Genomic DNA, 14,081 nt, shown 5'->3' with positions numbered 1-14,081 from the left:
ACTGTTGCACTAAAGGGAGAGACAGTATGAAATGGAACCCAAACAGAAATCCTAAAAGCATGAAATCTTTTCACAGGAATATACTGATGAATGGTAGCACTGCTTTACCTGCTGCTTAAAGCACCTTACCTTTGTTGCAGGGACTCCATCATAGTGTGCTGCATAAACTCATGCACAAGCATGTTTGCTGGCTTTGTCATCTTCTCCATTGTTGGATTCATGGCTAATGTCACAAAGAGGCCTATTGCAGATGTTGCAGCATCAGGTATCCAATGTATTCTTCTACAAGTTGTTTGGTGGCATCAGTTGGTTTTGGTTTGTCTGTTGTATCCAACTGCTTCATGTGATGGTTCAAAACCCCTCCCTAGAAACACTCCTCAGCTCCCTGTCGGTTCAGTCACCCTGACTGCAGTAAGAGAGAGCATCGTTTCCAGGCACCACCAGCAGTCACTTCACACTGAGCAGAGCTCTGCCTGCCTGCCTCCTGCTCTCAAAGCTTTGGTGTGGAGGGTGTTTCAGCCAGAAACTCATCCGGGCTGCACAATGAACACTAATGACTGCTACTTACAGGCATGCATTCACAAGAGGTGGCAGCACTGTTCGTGACTTCCGTACCCAGCTCAACATCAGGGTGACCCTCATGCTACTGGAATTCTTAAAAGCAAACTGAAAGGAGGAATGATGGTCAGGAGGGTTTTGGAGCCTGTATTTTCAAATTCATTTAGGGTTTTAAATTCCTTTTACTGTTTCTTGTGGTTGAGCCCTTGGAGGTGGATCCATTTCTCACCTCCTCACACTTACAGCTATCATCAGATTTAATGGGACTTTTACTGTGAAGTCATTTTGCTCAGGGCAGTAAGATGTCCATGCAGGAATTCTGCTATTCTTTGCAGTTCCTTGTCTTTCTTGCAGATGAAAAAGCTTAAAGGAGGAGAGCAGATGGCTGCCCTAACCCAGCTGGTGTACCAGATACTCACTTAGCAATTTTGGCCACAGGGAGGGATCTGATAACTGGAAGCTTGGTTGGAAGTCACTGGTGGACAAAACATGCCTTACTATACCAGCAAACACTTCCCCTTGGTGAGGTATTTCCTTTGTTAGAAAAGGAGAGAATCAGAGACCTAAAAATAATCTTCAGTAAAGGACAAATAAAAGACAGCAGAAGAAACAATTTGGATGGCACACACTGTTGTCAAAAACTGCTCTGGCAAGTTAGTGGTGTGTGAAATAAGCCTCCTGGATATCTGACACAGATAGAACTATAACGACTACACCTGCAAACACAACAATATTTTTATATCCTATGAAGCTCCTAAATACTTTGGAAGGTACCAAAGGTAACAGAGATGCACATCACCTCCTGTGGCCATGAATTGCAAAGGATGTTTGGAAACTTGAAACTTTTCATTAAGGCTTCTATTTCTCCGTGTAAGCTCAGAAACTGATGCTTCATTTTTGCACCACGAGAAGTTGCATTGTGATCTTTTACACAGCTTTGTAAGACAACAGTATTATTAAAAGCTGCGGCTGCATTTTGGTGGAATGTGTAACAGAGTCAGGTTAAGAACACATTTATCTCATGTTGATTTTCCTCTCACCACTGCCACTGGAAGGCATTCCAATCATAGGTGCGAGTGCTTCAAAATCTGCATTGCATTTGCTTTGACAGTTGAGTTGTGTAAGGCCAACCCTTCACTGGTCTGAGAGCTCTGTATGTCCAACCAGTACTCACAGGCAAACCAGCCTCTAATGAAAGGAATGGGATGCCCCTTCGGTGAGGCATGCTGATTCTCCTTCTGTGATTAGTTTGCTACAGGTTTCCCTCTTAACCTGAAATCAGATGGCTTCCAGCTATGCTGTGACAGCAAAAACAGCTCCTTCTTTCTCAATAAGGATTTCTGTTCTTCCAACACCACACCCCCAACAGCGCCTAGTAAAAACACAAATGACAAGGTTTGCCTGGTCACAGCTGGGTAGTTGATTCAAATGTGTATTTTAAGGTAATTAATGGAACAGCAAATGGGAATGCTATAAATGCTGGTAGTCTTCTCCATTTCTGAGCTATCTTTGTTTCTCTTCTGAGCTACTTGGTGCCAAGCAGTAGTTTACAGCTCTCAGTTACTGCTTGAGGCAGAAGGCTGATCAGTACCTGAAGATGTATTCCTACAGGATAACATTCCTTGCCTTTGCTATACAAAAGTTGTCTCTCAGAAGCAGTTTCTGAACGCATCAAGTCTTTTGGTTGGTGGGTTTGGGTTTTTTGTTTGTTTTGGATGGTTCATTTTAAAAGCAAGATGCATGCACTGACTTCTTGGTCAGTGAACACTGATGAAGCTGAAATCCTTGATCAGATGATGCATTCATGGCTGAGTCATTCAAATACGCCAAAACATTGACAGAGCACATCATCACACTGCTGGTCAGTCACACTGACATCTCCTCTCCTGTTTCTCCCCCAGGCCCTGGACTGGCATTTCTGGCTTATCCAGAAGCAGTGACGCAGTTACCCATTTCTCCTCTGTGGGCAATACTGTTCTTCTCCATGTTGCTCATGCTCGGGATTGACAGTCAGGTAAAACTGGTGTAATAACTGTTAACAGAGACACATTTTCTGCAGCTGCATGGTACAAGGTTGGTGCCTGTCTGCATTCTGCACTGCCAGCTCTAAGTGGTGCACGATGGTTTCAGGAATCATCACATAAATGATAGGAGGTATTAAGGAGAGGAGAGACTAAGTGGTTCCAGGAGCCTGGCATAGTGAAAGCCTGATACTGAGACACTTCTGCTCTTTCATGAACTGTTGGAAGCCTATACAAAATGTGCAACAGATTTCTTCTTTGAACTCTTCCCTGTTCAGTCACAGTATTAAGAATACCTTTGCAATGTTCATCAGTGTAGGAGACACTGGGAGAAGCTTGACAAGATTTAGATGCCACAAAGGCGACTTCAGAACTTACCACATGGAGCAAAAGGATGCAGCACACGTTTCATTTTAAGCGTACGAACATCAGGAGCAAATTCAGGGGGCATTAGGCTCATTACTGAGGACATTGTGCATCTTAGTGTGCTCTGAAATCACTTTCTGGGGTAAGGATCAAGAGTTTCTTGGCCCAGGCCTTACCTGAGTTCTAGATGGTATCTGACAACTGAAGATGAGTGGGAGGGCACAACCTAGATGTTTTGCAAATCCAGATAAGCCATTGTTCAGAGTCACTGTTTAGATTAACTGGAACAAAGAAATAATTCAGTCATGCAATCATATAAAAAAGAAACACTGCAAAATGAACAAAAACATCACACAGCACAAGAAAAAGCACTTTACACACTCAAATGGACTATGTCCAACAAAACCTTCGTTAATCAGCAATACTTTCAACCCAGAGAGCAGCTGTATTGTGAGCACCAGGAAAGCACTCTGTCTTATCTTGCACAGTGTTCTTGGAGGGCTCTGTCAGGGAAGTCCCTTCTGCTGCTGCAGGGTTTGGTGATCTGTGTATGACCCATCACAGGCAGAAGTGTTCAAGTCATCTAGAGCTACCGCTATCAAACCACAGCACCTCACAGTTGTTGGCACAACCCTCACAGCACAGGAAGGAACAGGGGCCTGGCTGGAATTCCTTAGCTTTCAGTAGAGAAAATCCATAATTTTCTATAAATCCACACTGACTTCAGCCTGTGAACCGAAATACACAAAGACCAAGAGGGCATTTCATCCTGCACCATGAAAGGGAGCTGAACATTTGTTTTCTGTTCCTTTGTTTTTCAATAAGCTTTGGGCTTGACATTCAAACCTATTGCTTGAGCTGGGGGGGAAACTACTGTGAAATTAATTGGGTCAAAAATATTCTTGAAAGACCTTGTCTCTAGGCAACTAACAGCTGAGCAAGTCTGATACTATTAAAGAGAATCTCTATCTCCAGGCTGTCATGCTTGCTTCATTTCTGTCTGTCAGTGAAACATTTCATACACTGTCATTTACAGCAACTGTAACTATTGGTTAAGTTCTGATTGCACTGCTGGAAATGAATAGAACTTCACCTACATCTGGTTTTCATAATTTCAGCCATCATAATGGTAACATTCATTTTGAATAGATACATGCAGAAAAGACCTGCAGCGTGGCCACGCTCTGTGTGTGCAGGTGCCCGTCCTCAGTAAAAATCCTCTCTGGGGAATACAAAAACATCTGATTTATTACATATGAGGATCAATCTTGTGTCTTCAGGCTTCACTCACTAATCTGATTACACTGTTCCTGTCTATTGCCTTTCATGTATGTGAGTAAATCACAGGAAGGAGAAGAGCAAGTCTGCAAAGGACCTAGGGGTCAAACCTCCAACTGTAGGTCTATCGTCTTCTACCCCAACAACGAGCACTTTATGTTCATAAAGATCGTGCTGTAGTTCACAGTTAGGAATTCTGAGTATTTTTCTGTCTGGAAATCTAACTGGAGATCTCTGTAGACAGAAACAAAGATACTCAAAATCACCGCTCCCACTGCAGTGAATTTTCATTTATCATTTCATGGCTGCAGCCTGATGCCAGTGATGGAAGCTCCTCCCCTAAATGTAACCCTGCTGCTGCAGTGCATTGCATTGTGTTTTATTTGTGACTTTTCTTGCAGTTCTGCACTGTGGAAGGATTCATAACAGCTTTGGTGGATGAGTTCCCAAAGTTACTGCGGAATCGGAGAGAAATCTTCATTGCTCTTGTGTGCATTGTTTCCTATCTGATAGGGCTGTCCAACATCACTCAGGTATGTTCTGTAGTAGAAGGTTATCTTACCTCCAATGGACAGCATCCGTTTTATTTCTCCCATCCCCTGCTCCAACCAGGAATCATGTAAATAGTTAAAGTGGCAGAGATCTATCAATCATCAACACTATCTAAAGTCTTCAGGCAGTAACTTTGAAGTGTGAAACGCCCGAAGTCCATGGTTGCAGTTTGTCCTACTTCATGGTTCAGGTGCCAAGAAAATACACATCTCTCCAGTGTGCCTTCCAGCGCACGAAAGGGTTGCCAGGGATATTCTCCAATGCTGCCTCCCATCTACTGGACTGCAAACTGTTTTGAGAGAAATAATTGAATTATTGAACAAAAATGAGTAAAGTGAAATTAAAGCAGTTAACTGAATCCTAGCAGTACTCTAATGTTTGTCAGTATTGAACTCAAGTGTCACAAGCTTTCAACATGTTCACTTTCATATACACTAATATGTCCCTAACCTATTTGCCACTGGTAGTCTGTAGCTTGCATTTTAATCTGTCTTGAAACTGGAGCTCTTGCTACTTATTTTAACACTTCCTTCTTATGCTTTAGGGTGGAATCTACGTGTTTAAGCTTTTTGACTACTACTCTGCCAGTGGAATGAGTCTCTTGTTCCTTGTATTCTTTGAGTGCATCTCAATATCCTGGTGCTATGGTAAACAATGTTTTTACTTTTTCCCATAATTTTTGCACCTCATAAGGATAATTCATCTATTGATTTGTTCCTGTGTGTGTGTTGCCACGCTGAGGGGGGAACTGAGGGTGCCCTTGTTTCATATGCATGTAATTCCACTCAAAGTTGCCTTGTGGAAGGTCCTTCTGCCTCTTTAAAACACCCCATGTATAAGCCTAGAAGTCATCAGATACTAAGTTTTCCAGGAATACTAAAGAGGTGACATCTCTCTCTTTTTTTCCTGTCCCCCTTCCCTGGAAAGCCTGGACATCCTGAGGTGTTAGCTACTGCTGTTCTTGACATAGTGACTTGGGTCTTTTGAGCTCTGTAATGTTCAGCTACCAGAAATGACTCAGTCACTCTAGGACCTTGTAGTGAGAACCAAGCTCCTTCATCACTTGTGTCTTCATAATTGCCCTAAAATATCCAGAAGTCTGGACTGGCAAGCTCTGGGTGCAAAGAGTGATGAATAATGTATCACATTCTTGCCAGAGTATTTGTGCATTTGACCTTAGTTCTGTGTTAGCTCATCCAAGGACCCACTCCATGATTACTAAGGCACTTCAGTTTATACAACAAAACTGATTCAGAGCTAGATAAGTGAAGTCCTTCTGCTTAAGAGGCTAGAACAGCATTTTTTAGCTCAGAGATACCACATGTGAATCCAGCAAATACAAATGGAAAAATACACCAGCTAAATAATGAAGAAATCAAAGCTAAAAATAAACCCATTATTTATTTTTAGAAGATGCTGGAGTGCTGGTAGGTAACAGCAGCAGCAGAAGGGCCACTCCGATTTCATACACAGCTCTGGTGTGTGTACAGCCACACAGGGGAAAGCTGCTTAACACAAGGATGGGTTTGGTTTATTTTTAGCTGAATTGGTACAATATCATTCTAAATCTCTTGTTCTAAGAAGACTTAGAGTTGAAAAGAAACAAGTGTGTTTGCTACATCTGACCTTCAGACGTACAGACTTCCTCATGGGAAGAAGTTTCCTGGTCACTGATTACAGTGTGCTGGAATGAGAGTAAATGATTCTCAGTGCTTTTGAGCTGCACTTTTCTTTCTCATTCAGACTGGTGAAAAATAAGGTTGGGGTCTGTACAGAGCTTCCAGATACACCTCATCATTTATGAGAGGGTCTCTCAAAACCACTGAGACGTCAACTGCCCCAGTTACCTGACATGTTTCTTTACTGTTTCTTATCTCTCTATTTAGGTGTTAACAGATTTTATGACAACATTCAAGAGATGGTGGGATACAGACCCTGCATCTGGTGGAAACTCTGCTGGTCATTTTTCACTCCTATCATTGTGGCAGTAAGGAAACAACTTTTATTATATGATTCAAAGGATGTGAATAAGGTGGCCTGAGTACTACAGTGCGGTCATTTCCATCCCCACAGGTTCAGATTAGCTCTGACCTCATTCCCTTTTGAAGGATTTGAGCAATTCCACTGAAGGCAATAGGCAAAACCCAGTGTCACTAAAGGAAACCTGTGCCTTAAGGCAAGAAGCCTGTGCAATTGCAAGGCTTGTATTAGTCCCCTGGAAATGGTAACGAGTCAAGAGTTTGATTGGTAGAGATAGAAGAATGTAAGAAACAAACATGGCCCATTTCTTGTATTCTTAGACAAAATTTAGCAATCTCTCTGAAGTCTGAATTTTCCATCTGTACAAAAATGCCCACACTTTGTAAACTGGATTCCTCCACAGGCACCATTGTGGTAACAGACTGGGGTTATGCACTGATGTTCTTCTCTCATGGGATTCAGCTCAAACAACGTTGCTACCGGGTTTTCTGGCAAACCTTGCAAGGATTTTGTGCACTGGAAACCACAGTACAGGCTCTTCCCGGCTCCAGCCTTTGTCCAGTGAAGCCCGTACAGTACATTTTGAAATAATCAGTTTACTACATATAATTTTAATGCCATACTGAAAACCTGTAATCAAGTAGACACTATTGCCCATGACACACTGACATTTCTCTGGTAGCCCCATGTAATAGCCATAGAAAAGCAAACAAAGATCACTGAAGAGCGGCACAGAAATGAGTTTATACAGAGGGCTCCTTGATTCATCTCTACCCAGGTGAAGGCAGCTTTCATGTTTCTGAAAACTAGCATTCAGGAAGGCAAAACCCTGCGTTCTGTTGATTTTAGATGATTTTTTATTTTATTTTATCAAAGGTGGCTGGGCAGAACAGTAGGCAGATGACCAACACTGTGTGTAAAAACTTACCACATCTCTTCTGCCTTTTAAAGTCTTCAGCAGAATTTGTTGTCCACAGTAGTGATATGCCAGTAAAATCTGCCTCTCTGCATTCTCCTCTATGGGAATGGGTTCTGCACAGTGCCTGAACCTGGGATCTCCTCTTTCTCTGGTTCAGCTCAGCAGGTTTCCCTGACAGAACGGGCCAGGACAGGAGCCTTGCTTGGGAACTTACAGTTACAAATACCGTGTTTGCAGGTGAAACCAACACAAACACAACCCACGGGTGCTGCTCAGTGGTGCAGTGTACATGGGTGTGCAGTGTTATTCCCCGGGACCCCATCTTTCCCAATAGCCCCCTTCCCTCTGATTTTGTGCAGGTGATCTGAAGACTCTACTAGTACCAGTGGATTCCCCCTACCAGCGTACCTGGATAATCTGAGATGCAGGTTATGTATGTGAAAATAGAGTTGTTAACTTAAAACATGAAGATTAATTCTGTTAAGAAGCTTCTTGGGAAACTGTCTCCTTGTTGCTGAACAATTCACAGTGGTTTTTGAGTTTCACAGGCTAGGATCTGTTACACAGACAAACCTGCAACCACTTACTGAACCGCAGGTTCCATTTTGACTGCCCTTGTTTTCCAGCATGAGTTTGTTCAGAGGATCTGAGCATTATCAAAGCCTCTGGGCCAAGCCCTTCTAGGTGTTGATATTAGAGATGTCAATGCAGAGCCAGGCTTGAAAGAGCCTCCAGGAGTGCATTGCTGGCCAGTACAGTAGAGCTGTACTGATACCATTATTCCAATAAGAAAGTTATTTGAAATGGACAAACAGTTCCATTCCGTGTACACATTCCCAGACCCAAGGTTAACTGAGCAGGGAAGTGGTCAGTGCAGAGGACTGACGTTTGCCTATTTTCTGCAACCTCCACTTGGAAGAGTGACCTGCAGGCCCCATCTACAAGGCAATGCCCAGCGACCATCACCAGGGATCAGAGGATCCTTGCCTCGATGGAAAAGTCAATCCAGACAAACTCTTGAACAGAACACTCTGGAAATCTCATGCAAATCTTCTTTTCCACTGTATTTTGCAGGGAGTCTTCCTCTTCAGTGCTGTCCAAATGACTCCACTCACAATGGGAAGTTACGTTTTCCCAAAATGGGGCCAAGGGGTTGGCTGGTTCATGGCTTTGTCTTCCATGGTGCTGATCCCTGGCTATATGGCATACATGTTTCTAACCCTGAAAGGCTCCTTAAAACAGGTAAGTCTCTCTTTTTCCTGACTGCATGATTTCACCTGTGAGACCTGTGCACACTGATCAGAGGTTGCTGGGCAGGTCTTTTCTACTGTCTGTTTGCTGTGGCCTCATTTGCTTAACCCAGTTAATTTACATTGAGCTGAAAAACATAAAACCAAGGACCAAACAGACCAAAGGCAAGGCAGTGTCTGTACCATCTGTTGTTAAGCACAACTCGTAGCATCAAGTGTCCTTACCTCTGGGATTTGAGAGTTCCAGATGCTTTACAACCCATCTCCTTACACTCAGAAACCAAAGCAGCATTTTACCAAGTACGTAAATTTGTCCTTACTAATACAAGCCACGTTGTCATGTGTCAAGGCAGGTGATGCTCTAAGGAACTGGAATCAAGCTGAAAACTGGACTAAACCCACATAACTCACAGTTCCATGAGTCTGCTCACAGTGATCCTATTTAGCATCCCTCTGCAATGTGTTGCAAGTTACACCTGGTTTAAATTACACTCCCTGCCTTGCTCTGCTGCAACTCAGAGGAAGTACATGTAAAATCTCGGTAGCGTATTTTATGACTATCTGACCTTCCCTTTAGTCTTTATTTGAGGGATTTCTGTGAACAGTTTCTTCTGAAGAGCATTAGAGACCTTCTTCCCATGGCACTGTGCTTTAAGCCTCTCCCAGGTTCCTTATCCCATCTGTTAAAAGGAGATGATACTTCCCACGTAAGAGATGCTTAAATCTGTTTTAGAGTCCTTGGAGAAATGCTGCTCAAGGAATGGGAGCTGGTCATGAAGTTATTGACCCCGCACACTGCCCAGTAACTGCTTGGTTTTCTTTAAGCTGGGTGCATCCTCAGTTTTCCCTCTCAGCCAATAATCTCTCTGTAAGGGGCCCTTTTCCAGCACAAGGGTTGAAACACGCATCCCTGTCTTCTGTGGTTGGGGGAACCAAAGATTGTCAGAATGAATCTGTCACAGTCTCTGGAACATTCTAAAGTCAGCTGACAGAGCCCTCTTTGCAAGGGGGCAGGTGATCCTAAGCAGAACTGACGAGCAATGCTCAGACCTTGAGCCAAATATTTGTCTTCAGCAGATTTTAAAAGACTCGGTGTCTTTTTCTTTCCCCTGCTTGTCCCTAGCCCCTGCACTTTGAGCAGCTTTCCTTTAGTTCGATGGAAACATTTACCTGCAAACAGAGAATTGTTGCTCTAATATACAGCAGCTTCTGGGGTAGAGTTGTGCAAGACCACAGTAAAAATTCCTCATCTCAGTCTTGCTGTGGGTTAAGGTCTCACTTGTGAAGCATTGACAAATGATCATTAGATAATAGAAGGAACCTACAACATGATGATTAAAACTGGGCTCTAGATACAAGTGTAAGCTAGGCAGGTACTCTTCCTGAGTGGAGAACACAAAAGGACTAGGAAAGACGGAACCGAAGTACAGCAATCTGAACTGCAAGTCTACTTCACTTGTATCCTTGGAGGCAGTAACTCCCAGAACCTGCTGCCAACATTCTCCAGTCCCCTCTGCTCCCTGGGGCAGTCACCATCACGTCTGCAATCCGGCTTTGAGTCCCTGCTGCAGCCTCTGTGCTGTGCCTGCGGCTTGCTGCGGTCCCTCCTCTGCCCCGCATGGCCTCTCCTTGATTCTGTTCCCCAGGCATGCTCAGCTGGGAATGCCAGGGGCATAGACTGCTTTGCAGGTGGTCTCCAAACTCACTGTCATGTCCAGAACATAGCTAACACTGGCTCTAGTACCTGTGGCTCACTGCATTTTTGGTCCCTTGGGAGAGACAGGTGTTTCATTTTCATAGAATCACAGAATCACAGAATGGTTTGGGTTGGAAAGGACCTTAAGATCATCCAGTTCCAAACCCCTGCCATGGGCAGGGACACCTCACACTAAACCATGTCACCCAAGGCTCTGTCCAACCTGGCCTTGAACACCGCCAGGGATGGAGCATTTACCACTTCTCTGGGCAGCCTGTTCTAGCATCTCACCACCCTCACAGTAATGAACTTCTTCCTTATATCTAACCTGAAATTAGTTCTAATTCCTGGGCAGAAGTGGTTCGGGTTGCCTTTAAAAATCGGCCACCCAAACCCCTTAGTTTTTTTGCCTACCTCACATTTATTGTTCTTTCAGCGCATCCAAGTGATGATTCAGCCAAGTGAAGACATCACTCACCCTGAAAATGGGCCAGACCAGGCCCAGCAGGGCAACTCTGCAAACAAAGAAGCCTACATCTAAACGTCTCTATCATCGAAGCACCAAGACAACTCCAGAACAACAAAAAATATGGTTGAATATGACCACAAATTCATGTCCGAGAATATAATTACCTACCTCTAGTGGCAAAAAAAAAAAAAAAAAAAAGAAAAAAAAAGGAAAAAAAAGACAAAAGGTCATCTCCACCACAAGGGAATAGCCATGGGCATGATCCACCACTGCGCGAGCTCACACGTCGAGTGTTCTGTGTTCTCTGGCAACCCATAGACTGTTAATGTTTTTATCCTTTCACAATAATAGTTGCATATCTTGGAATTTGTAAATTGATGTGCCAAGACCTTTTTAATCTACCTTTTAGCAGGACTATTTGAAGTTTCGTGCTGCTGATTTTTAGTAGTTTATCACTATTTCTTACCACTCAATCCCAAGACTGTTATTTCTGACTTTACAGGAGTAAAAATTCAGTTTGGAGTTGTTTCGTACAAAAGAATGAAGTATTTTGTAAACAAGTGATTTCCAGTGAAAGTCTGCCCTTAAACTTGGTTCCAGTCAAGGCCATTTGAAGGGGAAGAGTCTTCCTTCAGTTAACAGCAGACACATTCCTCTATACACATTCCTTTAAGCACTTTCCTAGTGCAGTTGAGTCCCGTGGCTGTTTGGCCGCCCAGCACAACACTGCTCTAAGTGCTACCTGCACTTGTTCTTTCAGGACACCTTTTGAATAAGATTATAAATGTCTTTTAAAATCCATACACTGTTTCTGATGAAAAAGAGCATGTCTTTGTGAATCAATGCGACACAAGCCGCAGATGCTAGAGGCAAAAATATGTCTTTTTTAGCAATATAAGAAATAATATCCAAGAGCTCTTAAAGATTCCCAGGAGTAAAAGAAATACCAAGTACTTGCAACTCGAGCTCAGAGTACTTGAGTTTCTATCATGCTGTTACGATTCTACTATTATCGCATTGCCACCAAAACAGAAACCAAACCAATGGCCTCAAGAGTGAAGCTCGTCCTTGCAGCTCTAACTTAGGGCTCGCTCCACAACTGGTCTTTTGAATCTGTTCGAGGACTTTAACAGTTTCTAATAAGCAAATTATGAAATATGGCTCGATAGCACTTTGAAAACAGTTCTATTTTTATTTACCTATTATTTGTGGTGATGAAGGTGTGAGGGAAGTTGGTTCCATGCTACAAGAGTCTGCAGCGTGGGCTCGGTCGGCATTTGCCACACAGGGAGAAGGGCCGAGGGGTGCTCCCAGTGAATCCCTGTGTGTTAAACGCCACGGCCAGCCCCGTGTGGTGTTTCTCGTTTGGCAGCTACATGACAGACACAACGGATCCTGGAAACTGCAGTAGTTGGTGTTTGATTGTAAATGACTGTGACAGAACTGTGCAATGAAACATGCTTTTCAGCAGATTTTTGTGCAACGTACAATGTTAGATAGCACAATTTATGTAGAACTACTACGTGAAAAACATGTTAACTGTGAATGTTGGGTTTTTCGTTGTTTTTGTCTGAAGGTGACAACCATATTCTTGCAATAAGGTATTATTCTCAGAATGTCAAGCACATCATTGTAGAAATACTATATATATATAATACACATGCATTTCAAACGGCATCATAAAATCTCCGAGTATGTTTGGTAGATTCTAAACCCTTTCATACATAGGTCAACTGTAAAATACGATGAGACCTAAGCTACATCCTAAACAGCTATAGCTGAAATGCAAAAGTCCTGTAAGTCATTGGGATTTAGAGGAAACCTGTCCATCCCACACCAACATCCCAGATGATCCATACACATCCTAATTGTGACTTTCATTAGACTAAGGATAAAAACTCCAACTTCCTCTTTCTTGTTTAATGTAACCAAGTCCCATGTTGTTCTAAGACAAATGCAGTATTTAATGTTTGATTGTAAACAATTATGACCGATGTTTGACAGACCTGCTCTTTAGCAAAAAGCTGTACAAACGTATCATATAGCACAAACTAGTGTTGTAGAACTACTGTGTGTAAACTGTGAATAGCTGTATCTTTTTTGTAGTACTTGCCCTGAAAGAAAAGATTATTGTATGATCATGTAAGCTTTTTGCAATAAGGAAATATCTGAACACCAAGCAAATCTATCTCTATATAAAAATATATATGTAATATATACATATTCAAAAAATATATACAGAGCCTGTTTAAAAGAGTACAGTATTATTTAGTAAATTGCAACCTGTTCTATGGACCAAATGTAAAATATTTATAAATTAAGATGCATTTTAAATGTCTATAAACGGTGTCATAATTAAAGCACGATTGTTATGTAAGTTTCCAAGAGTTTAGAGGACAAAGAATAAAGGTTATATTATACATTAAATGCTGAATTTTGCAGTGTTTCATTGGCTAAAACCGACGTGTGGCATTCTCTGTTTCATGTATTTATATAAGAACACTTCTATTTATATAACTCTATACATTTAGACATATGCATATATGAATCCTTACTATTTCTGTAGTTAGTACCTGCATTCCTTGCACAGCAGCTGCAGAGGCTGCAGTTACAGCTCTACCTGGCATCCTGCTGCGTGAGCACTCCTGCAGGGAAATGCAGAGCAGGGCCTCGAGCAGCCCTAGGGAACAACCCGGATTTGGAATGCTCTTGGGATAGGTTTCTGGGGCTCCTTTGTGGGACGGCAGCATCCAAAGCCACTGGTTTTGAAGCTGCTACTGAGGAGCTGCAGCCGGTGGACTCGTGAAACAGAGGCCTGATAGTAAACGGACAGATTACACACTTATAAAAGTCATTGCTCTCTGTATCAGCTGCCACTACAGCGTGAGAAGATGTCAAGCAAGTCGCACAGCAGTCAGCCTTACATCTGCGCTGCGCAGTGCCGCTGAGGAGCCGGGTGCTCCTGTGCTCTGATTTTTGTTATCTAACGACA

General features: G+C 42.8%; 1 protein-coding gene across 1 annotated transcript in view; it reads left to right on the top strand.

Moving 5' to 3' along the window:
• SLC6A1 (solute carrier family 6 member 1) overlaps positions 1 to 13,516 on the top strand; it is a 60,568-nt gene extending 47,052 nt beyond the window's left edge. The window contains exons 9-15 of the mRNA XM_057404243.1: positions 141 to 265; positions 2,460 to 2,572; positions 4,625 to 4,756; positions 5,320 to 5,422; positions 6,662 to 6,762; positions 8,749 to 8,916; positions 11,057 to 13,516. Coding sequence (XP_057260226.1) covers positions 141 to 265; positions 2,460 to 2,572; positions 4,625 to 4,756; positions 5,320 to 5,422; positions 6,662 to 6,762; positions 8,749 to 8,916; positions 11,057 to 11,161 — 847 coding nt within the window. The 3' untranslated portion in view covers positions 11,162 to 13,516. The remainder of the gene's footprint in view (positions 1 to 140; positions 266 to 2,459; positions 2,573 to 4,624; positions 4,757 to 5,319; positions 5,423 to 6,661; positions 6,763 to 8,748; positions 8,917 to 11,056) is intronic.
• The last annotated feature ends 565 nt before the right edge of the window (positions 13,517 to 14,081 follow it).

This window comes from Pezoporus wallicus, unplaced genomic scaffold (assembly GCF_028554395.1).
Source record: "Pezoporus wallicus isolate ANWC-B61680 ecotype Strahan unplaced genomic scaffold, APGP_CSIRO_Pwel_v1 contig_5935, whole genome shotgun sequence".
Classification (NCBI taxonomy): domain Eukaryota; kingdom Metazoa; phylum Chordata; class Aves; order Psittaciformes; family Psittacidae; genus Pezoporus; species Pezoporus wallicus.
The sequence above is the reverse complement of the archived record's forward strand: the minus strand, read 5'-3'. Positions and strand labels throughout refer to the sequence as shown.